The sequence below is a fragment of the Pituophis catenifer genome, unplaced genomic scaffold, assembly GCF_029215685.1.
Source record: "Pituophis catenifer annectens isolate HBS135680 unplaced genomic scaffold, rPitCat1.0.hap2 SCAF_2, whole genome shotgun sequence".
NCBI classification, from domain to species: Eukaryota; Metazoa; Chordata; class Lepidosauria; order Squamata; family Colubridae; genus Pituophis; species Pituophis catenifer.
The window spans coordinates 70,742,582-70,762,357 of record NW_027256882.1 but is presented as its reverse complement, the minus strand read 5'-3'; the positions used below and the strand labels follow the sequence as shown (position 1 = coordinate 70,762,357).

General features: G+C 38.2%; 1 protein-coding gene across 1 annotated transcript in view; it reads left to right on the top strand.

Annotated features, from left to right (window-relative positions):
• The window catches only part of MGLL (monoglyceride lipase), a 103,983-nt gene that overhangs the window by 21,778 nt on the left and 62,429 nt on the right, over positions 1-19,776 (top strand). The window contains exon 3 of the mRNA XM_070936914.1: positions 3,501-3,607. Coding sequence (XP_070793015.1) covers positions 3,501-3,607 — 107 coding nt within the window. The remainder of the gene's footprint in view (positions 1-3,500; positions 3,608-19,776) is intronic.

The window sequence follows — 19,776 nt, the reverse complement described above, 5'->3', positions numbered from 1 at the left end:
TGCATATGCACACGCCAGAACCTGGAAGATCATCTTCCCCGCGCACGCATGCGTACTGGGTGGCTGCTCTTCTGGTTTCTGGTGCACTCCCATTTAGCACTTGGTGCTGAAAAGGTTCGCCAACACAGGCATATGGCAATCTTGGGACGTAGAGGTAGAATACAGAAACATTTTTCTAGAGTTCCCATAACACTGGAACTTGAGAAATGGGTTGGCAGTGGTTTTGGCAATAACTAAAAAGTAACAGGTTATTTTTATATAATAAGTGCAATATGCCATTTACTAATTAACTAGCAGAATACTTGTGCTCCACTACGAAACTATGTGATGGGGCTTGATAAATTGACAGTTAAAGCTTGAAAATTAACATGTAGTTACGATTGGCCCCTGCACTCCCCTTCTCTCCCTCAGCCTTGCCCTACAGAACCTATCCTATCCTATCCCCTTCTCTCCTTCAGCCTTGCCCCACAGAAGCCTCCCCTATCCTATCCCCTCCTCTCCCTCAGCCTTGCCCCACAGAAGCTTATCCTATCCGATCCCCCTTTCTCCCTCAGGCTTGTCCCAAAGAAGCCTCCCCTATCCTATCCCCTGCTTGCTGCTGTGAAAGTAAAACTGAAACTGAAACTCCTCTGCTTGTGTTTTGCATTTGGAACATATTTCTTTTCAGGTGGGATGGGGGAGTAGAACTCCTTAGCATCAGAGCATGTTAATAATAATATAGGAAATACTAATGCTCTGATGGTCATTTTGAAAAATCCTTTCTTAGTGAGCACCTAGAAGCCAAGAGGAACATACGTGGCAAATTTCAAGTTTGTAGGTTTTAGGGTTCTGGAGATTTCGTGATGATGCGTGAGTGGTATTTCGCTTTTATATATATAGATTATTTCAACAATTTAGGGTTTGTTTACATGGGAATAAAAAAATAGTGCAATTTATGCCTATAAGAATCACCAGAAATTTGCAGATTTACCAGGATTTTGGTTTTTTATACCTGATACTGGGAGAGCGGTAAAAAAATGAGGGAAGGAAAAATCCTGTTCCTTCAATATTCTATTTGATCAATTATCCTAAACTGGGAACTTCGATAGGCCAAAAGCAATTTTTGAGGAAGTTTAAAGGCTTCTAGCTATGCATTATTGGACACTGATGGTGGCTATTACAATGTGTGATAACCATACGATTGCAAATGAGTTTCTATAGCACAGCCTTGGCCTAGAAATTCTTTATGCTAGTAAGCGCCTCCAAAGTGCTAAAAAGAGAGTTTTAATCAAAAAGCATTTGCTTTAATAGTTCTTCCAAAGAAAAACAGAATTTCAGATGCATTCTCTTGGGTAGAGTATGATGTTCTTGCTCTTTTTTAGTGATGAAATGCCAAGAAGTGTGTATCCCGGTTTTCAGTGCAAAATAATTTCTCCAGTGGTCTATAGATGCCAGACTCCTTGTGCCGTTATTAAGCTCCAAGGAAATATGTCGCAAGGAACTTGTCTTACAATTTTTTTTTTTTAAATAGTGGCAGTGTTGTCACTACTGAGGGAATTCCTTTCTTGATACTGTTTATGAAATTTCTCCATTTCCTTGGGGACATTCTGAGAAATCATCCATCCAATTTCTCTGCTCAAAAATATGGGGAGAATTTTGAAAGGTCATATTTGTCTATTTCTAATTGTTACCTATTAAAGCTGGTACTCCATGGATGCATTTTTACATGGCTGTCTTAATATTGAATTGGTTCTCAGCCAAAACAATATTAATCTCAATATTAATAATTTTTATTAATAATTTTGACAGGCTAATAGATTTTTCAGACCAGACCTAATACAAAACCTAAAGGTAACAAACAAATAGTGATGTCATTTCAAGGCCTCTTTTGTGAGTTAAGGGCAGGTCATTTGTTTTCTTTCTTGCTTAAAATCATTATAATTGCTTAATAAACTTGCTAATGGTGTGTTGTCTGTAGGTTGTTTGTCACATTGCTGTAATCAGGTTATTAGATTATCATGAAACCCATTTTCCAAATTGGATTCATTAGAACTCATTTTCAAGCCAATGTGTACCAAATTGCAGTCAAAAGGATTTACCAATAGCCTGTCAGCCACTAGTAGGTGTGGTAAACCATTTTGTAGTAGCAACTGCAGGTTATACATGCAGAACCTGTTTTCAAATATGCAGAGATCACCTCAGCTCAGATATTCCCAAGAGGCTTTTGTGCACTTACTTTGATTACAGCATATTCAGAAAAAGCCTTACGTATTTTCTGCTCAGGTTTCTTTTTGGAACATAGCTGAAGAATCTTGCCAGCAGTATTATAGTATCTGGGGTTGAAAATAAACAATAGAATGAGCTCCTAAAGAACAGAGCTGTGGTCCTAGTACAGACTTCCCAATCTGGTACACTTCAGATATGTTGGATTTCTTACATGGAAGTTGATTGTCTGACAAACAGAACTGTTTGGTGGACTTTCTTCCCAACTTTGGATTGTTTAAAAAATAATATAAAAATACATCATATTCTGCGGACCTGACAGTCCCCACTAAAGCAGTGATGGGCCAGCAATGATCTGATGTCACACTTATACATTAATCACATTTTCGCAGTTGTTCTAAATGGTGGATGTGCTACTGAACCATAATACTCTGCCGGATGTATTTCTTCACTGTTAATCTTTGGAAGTTCAGTCAAAACGTGGTTATTTAAGTAGGCATTTGGAGGATTTGAATAGAGAATGTAGATAACTAAGAATGTTGTGTGTGCTAGTAATGTTATTACATTATGATTCTATAGATGTGGTTTATTAATGAGAAGTACTTTATAATTTATTGTAGATCTTTTTTAATGAAGCACATAAAAGCTGTTTCAATAATACATAATGTTATTTATAAATGTTTTATAATAAATAAGTCCCAAGCAAAAAGTAATGAAAGGACTATGGATTTTCATTTGGTGTCTTCGTAGGTAAGAAAGATACATTAGTTAATCATTGCTCTGTATCTCCTATCACAGAGTAAACTGGATTCAAATTCCTAGCTACCTAGCTTGATCTATCCCCCTAAGCCAGTACACATTGTTTGTTTATATCCCATACCTTTTAATCTGAGAGTTATTAGAGCAGTTAACAATATAAAGCATTAAAACTAATACCAGTATAAACATCAAAAGAAAAATTATACTTGTTTTTAAATTGGAAGAGAAAGAAAAGTAAGTTTTGACTTGATTCCTTAAATATATCAGTATAGTCTCCAGATTAGCTTCTGCAAAGCAGGCGTTCAGAGAGAAAAATGGGTATCAGTAAAAACTTTTATTTCTGTCAGTTCTGTATGAGGGTATCTAGAGAGATTAACAGTGGTGGAGGGTTTGCTTGTCTTCTGAATGGTTGGACTGCAGAGACAAGAAACATCTAGGATGTTCATTCTGAAGATTAAACCAGGACTTGTAAATAACCACAGTTTGTTTGATGTTTCCTGAGTGCTAATTTTATGTTTTTGTGTTAATGCTCTGTTTAGGGGCCTGGTGTTTGTTGTTCATGGTGCTGGAGAACACTGCTGTCGCTATGATGACTTGGCCAAGATGCTGACAGGAATCAACTTTTTCGTGTTTGCCCATGACCATGGTGAGTGCCTTTGGAAAAAATTGTATGGGGATAAGATTAAAGGGGAATAAGTATGATATTGTAGTAGATGAAGTATAGGGCGAGGTCTGTGAATATTCAGGATCAAGTGCACCCTTGCCTATGGAAATTCACTCAATAACTTTCAACTAGTCACTCATTCCTAGTCCAGCCTATTTTACATAATGACTGCAGATGAAATGAAGAATTGCACGTAAGCAAATGTGAGCTTCTGAAGGGAAGGTGGAATATAAATTGAATAAATAAAAAGCAAAAAGAGCTTTAGGGATAATAAGGTAATCTAATTCTTGATTGTTGTAACTAGTGATGTTCTGTCCATATGTGAGACTTTTGTCTAACTGTCAAGGAAAAAGTAATATGAAGGCTAACTGAGATAATCAGATAGGCTTATTGATTGGAATCCTGTTTATATTATCTCAGATGAACATAGAATTACCTCTGCATATTTTTAAGGAATGCAGAATAAAAAACATGCTGTGGAAGGTGAAATAATTCAATAGTTTAATCTGAAAATACTAATTTCTGTTAGTAGTCAAAAACCAGTTCTGAGAAATAATATGCAAGAAGAAATCCTTTGAAGTGTCAGAAAAACATGTCTTTTAAGTCTTTCATGTCTTAGATAATTAAAACAAACAGGAAACATTTTGAAAATTTTTTAATTATTTTTCTTCCAAATGGTTGAAACATTATGGAAGAAAATATTGCTTTCTTTCAAGGACACGACAAGTGTCTTCTTATTAAAAAAAAGTAATTGAACTAATTAAATAAATGAGAAGTCTTGGATTAGAACATGAATAATATTCTTCCCATGTTCTGATTCATTTCCTTATATTTTTAAAATTTTCCTTCTGTTTTCCATGTGGACACAGAGAGAGAGAGAGAGAGAGAGAAATATATATATATATATTTCAAAAAGCTTGAAATAGATCTATATTAGTCTCCCTTTATTTCTTTATCAGCAAAATATAAATTTGGTATAAAATGGTTTGTCGTGAATGCGATTGCTTGAGGGTTCCTGGATTATATACACACTATTTCTTTCTTCTATTATCAACTTTAACATTTCTTTGGGAAAACTTTCAACTGGTTATAAGTTTAAGGAAAACATATGGATTATTATGTTCCTGTGTTTATTTACCAAGAAACTACAATTATTTTGTAGATGATTTCTGCTGGAGTCATACAGTTGAAGCAATTAAGTGCATAATTCCTTTTAAAGACCATCTGGGAGTGTGCACTTCAGTTGCATCTCTTCTAGCTCGCCATACTATGGTAATAGCACTTAATGATAGCTAATGTTTCAAATTCTGTTTCTAGGTCCATCAGAAACCTACAGGCACAGATGTAGCTATTAGTTTGTTTCTGTTACTTTTTCTATCATTAAAAGAAATTGTAATGAGAATTACTTCATTGGGTTTTGGCACTATATATATAGTGTAAATTTTCAAAACACAAGTTTGAACCTCAGTGGGGGGGTTGTTTTCAGAAGAAGGTGGCATTTTAAAAACAACATTCAGTATGTCACACAAAACATCTCTGGGATTTCTGAAACCCACAGCTCTGTATGAAAACCAGGAGAAATACAATAAATAGTGATGCTAGTCAGGTTTCACTTGGAATCTTTACATTAAAGTATCTTAATAAGCAAAGACACAGTTAAATGCCTTCTCTACATCTACATTTCTTTCTTCATCTGTGCCGGCAAACAAATCTCTTGGCATGGTTCTCAACAGAAAGATGATGGATTAACTCTATGGAAAGACAGAGATATGGCCAATTATGTGTACATTAAATTAAACTACTTATTTAGTGTATTTTATTAGTGATCTTATATTATGTTCATAATTTTGTTAGTATTTTAAAGATTTTTAAGCCGTGTTAAAAATCAGACATTGGCAGCATAATATCTATTTTGACTTTGAGCTCCCTTCCTTATTCTTCCTATTATTGTATAATTATTATACAATACTCCTATTATAGGAGTTTATTTGTATAAACTCCTATACAAAAACCTTAGAAATAGAAACTCTGTGGAATATCTATTTTTAAAAAAATATTAATTTCAGTGGTAGCTATCTCATTGTATGCTCATTCTGATGTCATGAATTTTAGTTTTAGATCATGCCTAAGTAATTGTCAAAGTTGAAGAAAGAATGTATTAAAGAGGTATCCAAAACTAATCCCAATTGCATAAACTTTGGCAGGTTTTCGGATGTATTAATGAAAGATATGTGTCTGGATATTTACAACCAGAAAACTGATTTTCTAACCTAGTAGCCACAGCAGGTCTTCTTTTGAAGGCTTATAGACAGGAAGGTCCCCATCCCCCCCCCTTTAGTTCTAGATGAGAACTAATAGAAGCTCTTAATCCACAAATGGAAAAGATGTACTCCAGCATCCAGTGGTTGATTCCACACACTGCACTAAAATCACAATGTGTTTCAGTTTTGCTTCACATCACTTATTTTAAATTATATTTGGGGCTGTTTAATTACCTGAAGCTTTCAGAAGGTTAGATGAAATTACTGAACCTGCAAACTGCTTCATTTTTATTCTAACCCATGGTGATTAGTTCAACTAGGGAGGTATTGAAATTGGTTTAATGTGTTTTTGATACAAATACTAATTTCATATTTTAACTACTCCAAGCAAAGCTTAGTTAAAAATTCATAAATCTCTAAATTTTGCAAAGCAAAAACTTAAAATTTTACAATGCAATAATTAAATTTTACAGCAAAAGATTTCCCTAAAAGGCAATATATGTGAAAGAATGCATTGTATTTAAGATATTAGCAAAAACTGAATAGAAAGGAAGAATTGCTTGTATGGAAAAATGTACATAAAATATAAACAGGCTTTAATACAAACTGAGCAAAATTCTGAAGTTTTCAAAAGCCTGAACATATTTACAAAACTAGGAAATCAAAGACTGAACTTGACGTATTTACAGAAATGAGGAGTGACAAAAACCAACATTGACAGAGCTGTGTATCCCAAATTGAAACATTGTTCACGTGGGGATTCATTGTGATTTCCTAACAGACTGCATGTCCAAAAAAGCTAAAAGAAAGATAATTTCTGCCTATATGCTAAAAGAGTAGAGATTTGCTATAATTCCTATTTCGGACAGCGCTGGCTCTTTGGCTTTGAAACGGAGATGAGCACCGCCCCCTAGTGTCAGGAACGACTAGCACATACGTGCGAGGGTAACATTTATCTTTACCTTTACCTTCTCAGTAGGATATGTGTATAAGAATCATTTTAAAAGATTGTATGGACCTGTAGTATACATACCAGGGGTGAAATGCTCCCGGTTTGGACCGGATCGCCTGATCCGGTAGTGATGGAGGCGGGTGGTTCGGAGAACCAGTAGCAAAAATCCCTGCCCACCTCCCAATTGCCCAGCTGAGCAGCGCAATCATCAGAGGTGCTTTTTTTTTATTTTTAAAAGCATTTTTTCTACAACCTCTTTGGCCGAAAAAATGCTTTTAAAAGTAAAAAAAGAAAAGCCTCTGATGTTCGTGCGGCTCAGCTGGGATCATCAGAGGTTTTTAAAAGCCGAAGAGGTTATAGAAAAAATGTTTTTAAAAGGAAAAAAGCCTCTGCCGATCAGGCAAGTCAGCTGGGATAATCAGAGGCTTTAAAAAAAAAAAAGCTTCTGCCGATCAGGCAAGTCAGCTGGGATCGTAACAGGCTTTAAAAAAAAAAAGAAAGCCTCTGCCAATCAGGCAAGTCAGCTGGGGTCGTCAGAGGCTTTAAAAGCATTTTTTTACAACCTCTTCAGCCGAAGAGGTTGTAGAAAAAATGGTTTTAGAAGTTAAAAAAAAAAGTTGGCCATGCCCACTCAGTCATATTACCCCCCCTCCCCCACCAAGCCACAACCACAGAACCGGTAGTAACAAATTTTACATTTCACCACTGGTACATACCTTTGTACACTTCAGATGTTTTGGACTTAAGTTTCAATAAAGCCCAGCTAATAAGTCTTTAATGTAAGAAATTAGAGTGGTTACAGAACAAACAAGAGGATGAAGTGTCCCAAAGGTGCTTTTTCAAAAGGCAACTGGACTTGTTTTCCAGGAAAAACAAGTCTAGTTTCCTTTTGAAGAAGCACCTTTGGGACAACCATGACTTGGATGAATGAGAATCTCCATAGACAAGAGGATCTTGATATTTCTTTGAATGAGGTTCTCATCAAGACAAAGAATAATTCAAATATTAAAGGCAACTGAAGTCCTATGAAATTGCTGTAAAATGATTTAGCATGTATCAGCATTGCATAGCGGAACAGTAACATTTGTATGATTAATATGAGATGCATGTTTTGGTTTGATACTTTCTACTTGAAGAATAGGATTTTGAAATTAACTCCCCAAAAAGCCTTTGGATACATTTTCTCTTTGGTCATTGTTTGAATGCAGGTTCTCCTTCTGTGCTTTGGGTTCAAGGTTGGGTTGCTCCTTTCAAGACTCCCAAGTATGTTCAGTTTGAAACATACTTCCAAGAATTCGGAGGCAAAGTAACAGTCATGTTTTAATTAGAGGCTTAGAAAAATTGTAATATCTGGAAATTGTGGAATGTAATGAATAGAAGCAAGAAACTTATGGTACACTGCACAATGAGATGTGTGTTATTTTTGTACATTTTATACTAAAGAATAATGCATGGGTTTTTGCTTTTTTGTTTTGCCAAAGACAATTTCACAATTTTTAAAGCTTCCTTTTAGTTAACAGTTTCTGTTAATAGACTGCACCTGGCAAAGTTATTCCATTCAGTAGTTTGTGTGAGAAAAATGTACAACATTATCAAGGAATTATATTCTTGGAGTATGTTTGCAGAATGTACTATGTAGGTAGATTTTCCCAGATTGAACTTCCGGTCTGGAGCCACGGCGCCACAGTCGGGGAAATAGCGGGCTCTAAGGAGCCCGCGAAAACCCCAACTGACAAATCACCGTCTGATCGGTCTTTGGACCGTCCCTCATCTTGTAGGGATGGGGGGTGAAGAGGAGCGCCTCGGTGTGCCAAAAGGAACAGGCAAGTTCCTCGGAGGCCAGAGGGAATCCTCAAAGTCGGCGGTGGGGGTAGGCAGCCATGGCGGCTGCCACAAAGCCGCGGCAGACCGGGACACAAGATCCTGGTGTGCAGGAGAGAAGAAGAAGAAAGAGCAAATATCTTGAAGCCGGGTGAGTGACACCAACCCAGGACTATTTGGCTTTTTTTTTTGAAAAAAATAAGACCCCAACTTTAAATAGCGGCTACAGATCTGTGGGGCTTGAAGATCAAAAGGAAAAAAAATGGAAATAAAGACCCAAAACAAACTTTGTTTTAGTAAATTTGGAAAAATTGGCTTTTAATAATTTAGAAAAGTGACTTTTTTTTTTTCCTTATTTGGAGTGGATTGGAGAAATGTATCTTTGGGAGTTTACACCTTTGAAAGTTAACGAAGCTAATGAAGAAAGACAGACGGATGGCTACATAATTGCCATGGAGTCTGCGGTGACTAAGCAGGAGAGTGGATTGAAAAGATTTCCCTCTCCCTTTCTGTTTGGAAAAGAAACTTTTTAAGTGGCTTTTTACTTTGGATTACTTTGAAATTAACATTAGATCTATGGAATTTGGAGACCTTTATTCTGTCCTGGATGATTTCAAGAAGAAAGAAGGAACATTTTGGACATTTGACAATGGAAATTAACAAGCTTAGGAAAAAAAATTAGGTGTGCCGTAGGAAGAAAAGACAGGAAGTTGATACATCACACATGGAACAGACATTATAAAGCATTAAAGGGACATACAAAAATTTTTAACTTGAACAGATGAACTTTGAAATGGAATATTTATGGACAGACAGAAAAAGGAAAAAAAGAAATAAAGTAGATAAATTGAAATGTAACTAAATTGAAATGTAAAGTTTAAAAGCCTAAAGGTATATATGATTTTTGGATAAAAACAGGAGGGTTTTTGGAGTAATAAAAATAGAAAATAAGGGATAGCAATTAAAATAGAGGATGATATATGGGTGGTTAAAAACAATAAAGAAAAGTATATTTTAATGTGAGACAACTTTAAGAAAATTTACTGTTTGATGTAATATGTTTTAATTTTAATATGCAAACAAATGCTAGAATGGTGATTATGTTTGATTAAGGTTTTATTGAACAAACTATAAGATACACAGATTTTAGCAACAAACTGTGATTTAATTTAATATATGCTGGAAATGATGATTACTATGAAATATATTGAAAATTAATTTGAAAGAGCATGTTGGGAAACTGACACAAAATAGATAACTATATTGTAAGAGAAAATTAAAATAAGAGAGATGGATACCAACTAGATAAGAGTTTGAGACTTGGAGGAAATACGTTGGAAACTAGTTAAAATGCTGGGAATCAGCCAAACAAGAGTGGGAGCCCTGGAGGGGACTATGCTGGAAATCAGCCAAACAATATGCTGGAGATCAGCCAATAAAATGCTGGAAATCAGCCAAACAAATAGGTGGAGAGTTGGAGGAGATTATGCTGGAAAATATGCTGGAAATTAGCTAATAATGGTGGTAGGCTTGGAGGAGACTATACTGGAAATTAGCCAAAAATAGTTGGTGTTTTGGAGGAGACTATGCTGGGAATCAGCCAAACATAATATGCTGGAAAACAGCCAAACAATAGAGGGAGGTATGGAAGAAAATATGCTAGAAATTAGTTTAAATAAAACATGTTTTTGTGATAAATCTGTGTAACATGGAAATTGTAGTAGATGCTAAGTGTTTTTAAGTGTGTTTAAGATACTAAGATTCGAGGAAAAGGGTCAAGAGATTAAGAATTAGATAGAATTTTGTTTTAGAAACTGTAATAAAAATGGAGTTGTATTGAACTTGAAATTAAGATTTGTGGTGATAAAATTGTAAGGTAAATAATTGGAATAAGAGGTTAGAATATTGTTAAAAATTATTTTGACACTGATGGTAAAAGATACAAGGTTTGGAAGAACAAGATAAAATCAGGATTGACATATAGATATAAAAATGAGCGAAAGTTAGTTTGAAAGTAAAATTGTATTGATATAATGGATTTGTTTAGGTGGAGATGCTAGACTTTATGTTAAAATTTGTTTTTTTTATGTTTTGAATTTCTATCCGCAAAAGATGTAATGGGAAATTGAATGGAACTTGTTAAAGGAATGTAAGCGTGGTAACCATCTATGACCGGATCGAGACTTTGTTCTTAAAAGTTATATTTTATGTTTATGTTTGGAAAAAAATAAAATAAAAAATATTTACAAAAAAAAAAAAAGAAAGAAAAGTCATGTAAAAGAAAATAGAGGAAGATTGCCTCATTTTGCTGTACATGTGCTTTAAAATCACAGTTATTTTATATTTTAAATAAAACTTTTGAAAGAGGGAATGCTCTTCTGTTTCTCATTCTTTGATTCAGTTAAGCATTGAAGATCCTTTTCCTATTTCTGATTTCCTTTTGAGGGTCATAGAGTTAATTCAGTGTTGTTTGGACAACTTTGGACCCTTTTTCCTTGAGTCAACTACCTTACAGGTAGTCCTTGACTTAGCCACTATTCCAAATTACAACAGCTCTGAAAAAGTAACTTACAACCACTCCTCAGAGTTAAGACCACAGCATCCCCATGGTCACATGTTCAACATTCGGGTGCTTGGTAACCAAGCATGTATTTACTATGGTTGCAGTTGCAATCAAAAATGTGACTATCATTTGTGACTTTTCCAGCTGGCGTCTGACAGGCTAAAACAATGGATTAATCCATATTCACTTAACAAATGCAGCACTTCACTTAACAATCGTAGCAAAATCTGGTGTGACTCACTTAACTGCCCTGCTTAACAATGAAAATTCTGGTTTCAACTTTAGGATTACCTGTATTCCTATCTGGCCACTACTGCTGAAAATTGGCCACTTGGTTTCTCACCTTTTTGTGAAAGAAACCACATTGGAAAGTGGAATATAAGCTCTAAAGTACAATAAAATAATTCTCACACATACCCAGGGGTGAAATGTAAAATTTGTTGCTTACCGGTTCTGTGGGTGTGGCTTGGTGGGGGGTTAATGTGACTGGGTGGGCGTGGCCAACTTTAAAAAAAAAACTTTTCAAAGCATTTTTTCTAATGCTTTGAAAAGCCTCTGCCAATCAGGCAACTCAGCTAGGATCGTCAGAGAGACATTTTAAAAAATACTTCTCTGCCAATCAGGCAACTCAGCTAGGATCGTCAGAGAGGCATTTTAAAAAATACCTCTCTGCCGATCAGGGAACTCAGCTGGGAGTTGCCAGAGACTTTTCAAAGCATTTTTTTTTACCACCTATTCGGCCAAGAGGTTGCAGAAAAAAATGCTTTGAAAAGCCTCTGATGATCCCAGCTGAGCCGCGCGATCATCAGAGGCTTTTTTTTTTTTTTTTTACTTTTAAAAGTATTTTTTCTCCGAAAGAGATTGTAGAAAAAATGCTTTTAAAAGTTAAAAAAAAAAAAAGCTTCTGATGATCAGAGGCTCAGCTGGGCATGGTGGGGAGGGGGGGAGGGATTTTTGCTACCGGTTCTCCGAACCACCCGCTGCCATCGCTACCGGATCAGGCGATCCGGTCCGAACCGGGAGCATTTCACCCCTGCACATACCCAAATATTCATTAGCAAAACCCAGCTGGAAAAATATCAAATATTTTAGATTCATATGTGTAATATAGCCTCACAATTTATTCATTATTGTCTCTGACACCAAAAGTTTGTTTACCCCACTCTAAAATTGCAGGTGTGGGCATTGCTTGTTATTCTGTTGCCTTCACCGCTTTATACAGGGATGAAATTTAAAAATCTGTGGGCGTCATAAAAAGAAACTCAAAAGAATGCAAGTTGTCAGGCAGCTGAATGATGAGTCCATATGCTCTAAACACCTTTCAGCTACTATGAGATCACTGGAAATGTGAACAAGATACATTTTACCCTGTTTTTCTGTTGTAAAAATCAGAATAGTTTTAATGAAATTGTATGAATGATTTTCACTGTCATGAAACTATCCCTTCCTTCCTTCCGTGGAGCTCCATTACTGAGGCCTAGATTACTTGTTGTATATACTGGTAGCTGTATTCCTTACTAGGTCTTTAAATATAAGCATGTAAAGTCCCATGAGAAGCAATCAAAGGAGATAGTCAAACATACACTGAAGTCCTTTTGCCACTTTTTGATAACCATGGCAAATATATAACCTAGTAGCCTCTTTTTTTGTCTTGAGTCCAAACGATGCTTCCTTCATCTTATCCTCTAACAAGCATTTTTCTCATACCTTCTGGCTGCTAGATGATGTTGGATGCAGTCTGCCAGTTTTCTACCTGGACTTCTGCATAGTATCTACGTATTACAGTCCTTATATTGTAAGTTGTAGGGGGCTTCTGTTTTTTTTTTTTTTCTTGATTAATGGGTCTTTTGTTCTTTTAGAGGAATTTTGTAGGTTTTGTGCTACAGAGATTCCAAGCAGTTGTAGTCTATTGGTTGTCTCAGAGATATTTTGATATACGGGAGTATTATCCTTTTTATAGGTTGTACTGGTTGAGTTGCAGTGGATTGTGTAGTCAAAAATATTTAGATGAAGTTGTATTGATATCTGCTATGTTGGAAAATATTGTATAAATGGTCCGTATCCTTTTTTTCAGCGTTTTGAGTTACTGCAGAGTTGTTGTACTTGTTTGAGTAATGTTTTTATACAGTTCTCATTTAGGAAGTTGGGTTGCTGCTTGATTAGTGTGCACTTGATTAGTGTGACTTGTTTTTCAATAGAGCCTTGGTAGTACAAGGGTTTGAGGCACCCTGTTATTAAGCTGCTTAAGACCAGCTGCCTGCAATTACTGCAGGGTTCGAATCTCACCAGGCTCAAGGTTGACTCAGCCTTCCATCCTTTCTAAGGTAGGTGAAATGAGGACCCAGTTTGTGGGGGCAATAAGCTGACTTTGTATAAATATACAAAAGGATGAAGGCTATTGCTGAGCACATTGTAAGCCGCCCTGAGTTTTCGGAGAAGGGCGGCATATAAATCAAATTAAAAATAAATAAATAAATAAACTTGGGTCTCCAATTTGTCTTCGTTTCATCTGCTAATGAGGATACATAGGAAGACACCCACACTTTGGAATATAATCCCCCCCCCCCAAGGTAAGATTGGCTTCATCCATATTAGTCTTCTGGAAGATCCTTAAAACTTGGTTCTGTCATCAGGCCTGGCAAGCCTAGCAAAAGATTTTGAAATGGTTGCATTGCATTTAGAATGCATTCTCCCTTGTCTTTTTGTTATTGTGTTTTTTTAAAAAACGTTTAAACTGCATTCTAAAGTTTTTGTTTTAATTCTATTAATTGTTGGGCTTTGTGTTTTTAATTGTGTGCACAACCTGTCACAAGCAAGAGATGGGCAGCTAAATAAATAAATGGGTAGGGCATTGTTGTTTTTTTCTTCACTTAGGAATATTCTTCCTTTATAGATGTTGATTGACTAATGTGTCTTCTCCAATTGTTCCTTTTATAAATTATGACAAAGGGTGTCATCTACATAAATGGGTTCTGTGCGTGGGAGTGTTATTGTAGGGATTAAGGAAGATGACCTTGATGGAGATATGCAGGAGCTGTTACCTAGGCAAAAGTGTCTGAATCATTTTTTTAACCTCCAGGATTGTTCTGCTTGGGGCAGCAGGAGGGTTAATCCTTTGAAACTAGGCTCTTTCCTGCCAGATTTCTGCACCAATCCTACACAAAGACGAAGACTGAAGTGAATAAATATTAGGTACACATGGTAGGCTTCAATATGAAACGAGAGAAAGAGGGAGATTACTTTCTCTCTGTTTATTTACAGAGGTAGGGGAATGACAGATTCCCCTACCTCCCCATGCCAATCAGGGATTGTTTGAACTGCTTTTTAAGATGAGTTTAGGATTGTTCTGAACGTAGAGTGAAAAAAGCTGATGGGTGTAAGAAATTGAAGAATGGACTTTCCCACTTAACCATACAATATCCCTCATGTGCCTGTAGGTTCTTACTGAAAGACAGAGGTCTTCAGCTAGTGGTACTAATATATTTTACTTGGACTTAAGTAAGGCATTTGACAAAGTAGACCATAACCTACTACTTGATAAAATAGAAAAATGTGGGTTAGACAGCATCACCACTAGAGGGATTCATAACTGGCTGACTAACTGCACTCAATGGGTAGTCCTCAATGGAACTGCATCTACATGGAGGGAGGTATGCAGTGGGGTACCCCAGGGCTCTGTTTTAGGCCCAATACTCTTCAACATATTTATCAATGATTTGGACGAGGGGATAGATGGGGAACTCATCAAATTTGCAAACGACACCAAGCTAGCAGGAATAGCCAACACTCCGGAAGATAGGCTTAAGATACAGAAGGATCTTGACAGACTTAAATATTGGGCGCTATCTAATATAGATTTCCATACTAGCTTGAAACTATGAGCCAGCAATGTGCAGCAGCTGCCAAAAAAGCCAACACAGTTCTAGGCTGCATAAACAGGGATAGAATCAAGATCACATGAAGTATTAATACCACTTTATAATGCCTTGGTAAGGTCACACTTGGAATATTGAATTCAGTTTTGGTCGCCATGATGTAAAAAAGATGTTGAGACTCTAGAAAGAGTGCAGAGAAGAGCAACAAAGATGATTAGGGGACTTGAGGATAAAACATATGAAGAACGGTTGCAGGAACTGGGTATGTCTAATTTAATGAAAAGAAGGACTAGGGGTGACATGATAGCAGTGTTCCGATATCTCAGGAATTGCCACGAAGAGGGAGTCAAGCTATTCTCCAAAGCACCTGAGGGTGGAACAAGAAGTAATGGGTGGAAACTAATCAAGGAGAGAAGCAACTTAGAACTAAGGAAAAATTTCCTGACAGTAAGAACAATTAATCAGTGGAACAACTTGCCTCCAGAAGTTGTAAATGCTCCAACGCTGGAAGTTTTTAAGAAGAGATTAAATAACCATTTGTCTGAAGTGGTGTAGGGTTTTCTGCCTAAGCATGGGGTTGGACTAGAAGATCTCCAAGGTCCCTTCCAACTCTGTTATTCTAAGATATTATCAGTTATTTTATGTATTAGGCATTAATACATTAACTTTATTCTTCATGAATTTATCCAAAGTCTTTCTAAAGCAGTCAAACTGGTTACAATCATCATTGAAGGAATTGCATTCTACATGAAATATGTGATATACACGGAATTATCTGAAGTTTTTATTTTACTTAGTTATTTTTTTTTTTGCTCCCTCACATAATTCTTTGTTATCATTTGATTGATTATGTGCCAAAAAGCACTTTGTGATCTGTTCCACAGTCAACACCTGGCCATGCTTTTGATGCTCTAATTGAGCTCTTACACTTAGTTTTAGCAATAATATAATCAATTTCATTTCTGCATACTTCATCTGGTGATGTTCATATATATAGGTGTTGTTTTGGTTGCATGAAGACAAGGTTAGCCCTGAAGAAATAATTGGAGTAAAAGAAATGGAAAAGTTGGTCTCCTTTTTCATTTCAATTTCCTAAGCCATACAATTCAACTACATTTTCCTTTTTAGTGTTTCCAAAGTGTCTCCAACTTTGGCATTACAGTCTTAACTCATAAGCAGGACATCTTGCTTGCATGGTTTATACATTTCAAAATTGATCTTGGTCATAAAACTCACCAACCTCCTCTTCAGCATGGGTAGTTGCGGCATACACTTGAATGATTGTCATATTAAAGTGTCACAAAGTCTAATCACTAGTATCTGATTTGATTACATTGATTACATTATGGTCAAAAAATATTCTCGCTATACCTTTCCTAACTAAAGGCAATGAGGTTCCTTCTTTGTTTTTTATAAACAGTGTGAACTTATGACTGAAGTGTCCAATCCTTCACAATTTGCTGCTGCCTAAAATATCAATTTTCCTTTCATCTTAGAGAAGTCCCTCATTGTCAATAGTTTTGTATACTCAAAGTTGTGGTTCTGCCATACAAGTCAAATAAATAAATAGATCCACAAATCCTTTCTGGGCAGATCATTTTAGGTGTTTCTCTCATTTTGGCAGGATAAAAAGATAGGAATATTTTTCAAAATATTTCATTATGATTATTACATGATGATTTTAGATTGAAATACATAAAATATATATTTAAAAACTTTTTCCTCTTTCTATTGCTGGCAACAGAAATATGTCACCCACACAGTCTTCAGGATTATAACCTTCTGCTTCATTTCCCCCCCACACCATCAAACCTCTGGTAGCCTGTAACCATCATTTCGTTTTAATGGCATTTGTGTAGGAGTCCTTCACAACCAATGAAATAGTGGAATAAGTGCTAAGGGTTACATGGTTTCAAAACAAGACTTGTCAATTTTCTGAGAATTAAATCTATCAACACATATTGGTCCTGAGAGCTAAATGTAATTCCCATGGCTAAGCCACTATATTACCTGATTATTAGATACTTAGGAACAACCAGCAGTGGCCTTATACTTGAGAGCACCTGGAGACACCTGTATAGTTGTTGAAAATTAAATACGGAACTTGATTACTATGAAAACAGCAAGGCCATTTTGAGGAGCAGTCAGTGTATAGTAGCAGGATTTATGTAAACATTCTCCTATTGGCTGTCACGGCAGTCAGGCATGGGTGTGACATCGGTTGCTGATACGTAGGACCGAGTCTACTGGAAGCTTAAGGACCGCCTCTTCCTACTTGGCTCCAGTTTTTCGACTCGGTCTGTCAGGACTAGTCGTGTCTATAGAGTTCTCTGCCTCTTTTACAAAGAATTATCAGTTATCTGACTTCGGAACGGATTGGTTACTCTCTTCTTGCTCCTTTGGCTTAGTTTAATAGTTACTTAGCTGCGCTGAGTTCTGACAGCTAAATTGGGCGTGAACACGAGTTCGCTCTGCCGCGCTCCCCGGCTTTCCCGCAAGGTTCCTTGATTGCGGAGGTACTTATTACAGCCCCATTCAAGCATCTAATTGGGGTCTGTTCCGGGCTAATCCCCTTCTGTAATCAGCGGCGGCGTGCTGCGATCGAGCCTTCAGCTCTGCAGCTACTTTCGCACAAGCCCTACTCCGCGCCTCGAGCGGCTTCTCAGCGATCGCCCTCCTCGAGCGCAAGTTGCGTTTGTAGCCCTTGGGCTAGCGACTTCTGCAAGGACTCTCCTTCGTGGATCGGTTTCCAACCTCAACAGCAAGTAATCGGGGGGTTCTCCCTCTCTAACTGCCTAAGCAGGCCCTTTGAACCGCGCGGCTAGTATCCAAGATGGCGGACGTATCTAAATCGCGTTATTCCTGCCAGACCCGTGACAAGGGAAAAAGGCCCCAGGTGAAGGATCCTGAAGAGGGGACTTCCAAGGGACGCCCCAGCAAGTCCAGGGCCTTAAGCGCAGGGACCTCTTCCCGGCCCAGCTCTTCCAAGCCGTCGCGGGAGGAGGAGAGGTGCCATAAGGCCATCGAAAAGGCCTTCCACAAGGCCCAAACAGCTTCTGGCCTACAGAACACCACTAGCCAGGTTGAGGCCTCTACCAGCGCCCCATCCTCAGCCAAGGCCTCTTCCAACCTACCTCTGCAGAGGCCCACTCCAGCCTTATCCCCAGACAGATCAGTTGTTGGGGACACCGCCTGCCACACAGAGACTGCTTCAGTCTTCCCTGTGGCCCATGAGGTCTCTCCTTCTCCAGGGCCTGAGATCCAAGCTTCACAGAGTCCTCCTGTTCAGGCTCCTAATCAGGTCCCTCAATCCTTACCTGACATACCTCCTGCATTAGCTGCAATAATCTCAGAGGCCATTTGTCAGGGCATTTCTCAAGGTCTCCAACAAAAATGTGCCTCACCGTCTGAAGCTTCTGTTCATTCCAGTCAACATCACCACTCCGGGGGTCTTTCCGGCCAGGATGAAATTGAGGGTGTCACTGAGACCTGTGATGTTGAGGATTCAGTTAGCCAAGATTCCCTTTCAGAGGGCGAAATTGTGGCTGATCAGGATCTCTCAGATGATGAGGGCCTGGAAGCTGACCAACCCGCATTCATTGGCCTCTTCCAGCCACAAATGTTTCACTCGTTAATTCACAAGGCCCAAAATGTCACTGGTCTTGGGATGGCTTCCTTCTCTTCTGTTTCTTCTGCAGATGCTGCTATTTCATTTTCCATGGATGCGGCCAATTCGCTATTCCAGGAACCTTCGGTTCAGAAGGAAGTGGTGCCTGCTCCGAAATTGTTTTCGGATGTTGTTCTCAGACAATGGTCCTTTCCAGGTTCTGGACCGGTCCCCAATAATCTGGACAAACGCCTTTTTAACATGGCTCACGATTTTTCTCATCTATTGCAGATTCCTTCAGTTGACGCTCCTGTTTTGGCGCTGTCTTCTTCTCCTTTCACAGGCCCTCCTGAGGAGTGTTTGCGCCCAGAGGAAAAGAAGGCTGAGTAAACCTCGATTAAAGGGCATCAGGCCTCGGCATGGTTGGTGCAGGCCTCTTCTGCAGCGTCGTTTTTTAATAGAGCGACTATTCTCTGGCTGAGGCAACTGCAGGCTCGTTTACCGGCTTCAGATCATCGTTCTCACCAGGATCTGAATAAGATCTTAGCAGCCGTAGAATTTTCTGCCGACGCCACCCTCAGCGCGGCCCGCTTCTCTGCCAAGGCCATAGGATCTGCGGTCAACTCACGTCGCCTTTTGTGGCTCCGTAACTGGCAAGCTGACATCAGAAGCAAGTGGCGCTTGGCATCTTCCCCGTTTTCTGGCGAGAAACTTTTTGGTTCTCAACTGGATCCACTCCTCGTTGAAACTAAGGATCACTGCAAGGTTCTTCCTTCCCTGAATCATCGCCCGGATAACAGGGCTCAACCCTTTTTCGTTCTTCTTCCTTTCGCAGCCCAGAGTCTTCCTTCACCGCCCAGCGACGTCAATGTGCCTATTCCTCCAGAGGCTCTTCCCACCAGGACAACCAGGTTAGACACGGGACCAGATTTGGGTTTAAGCGGCCCTTTCGAGGGGGTAGGGGTCAACCCTTCCGCAGGACCCGATAGGTCTTCCCTAAATCTCTCAATAGGGGGCCGACTTTCCAGATTTGCTGATAAATGGGACACCACCGTCACAGATGTCTGGGTCA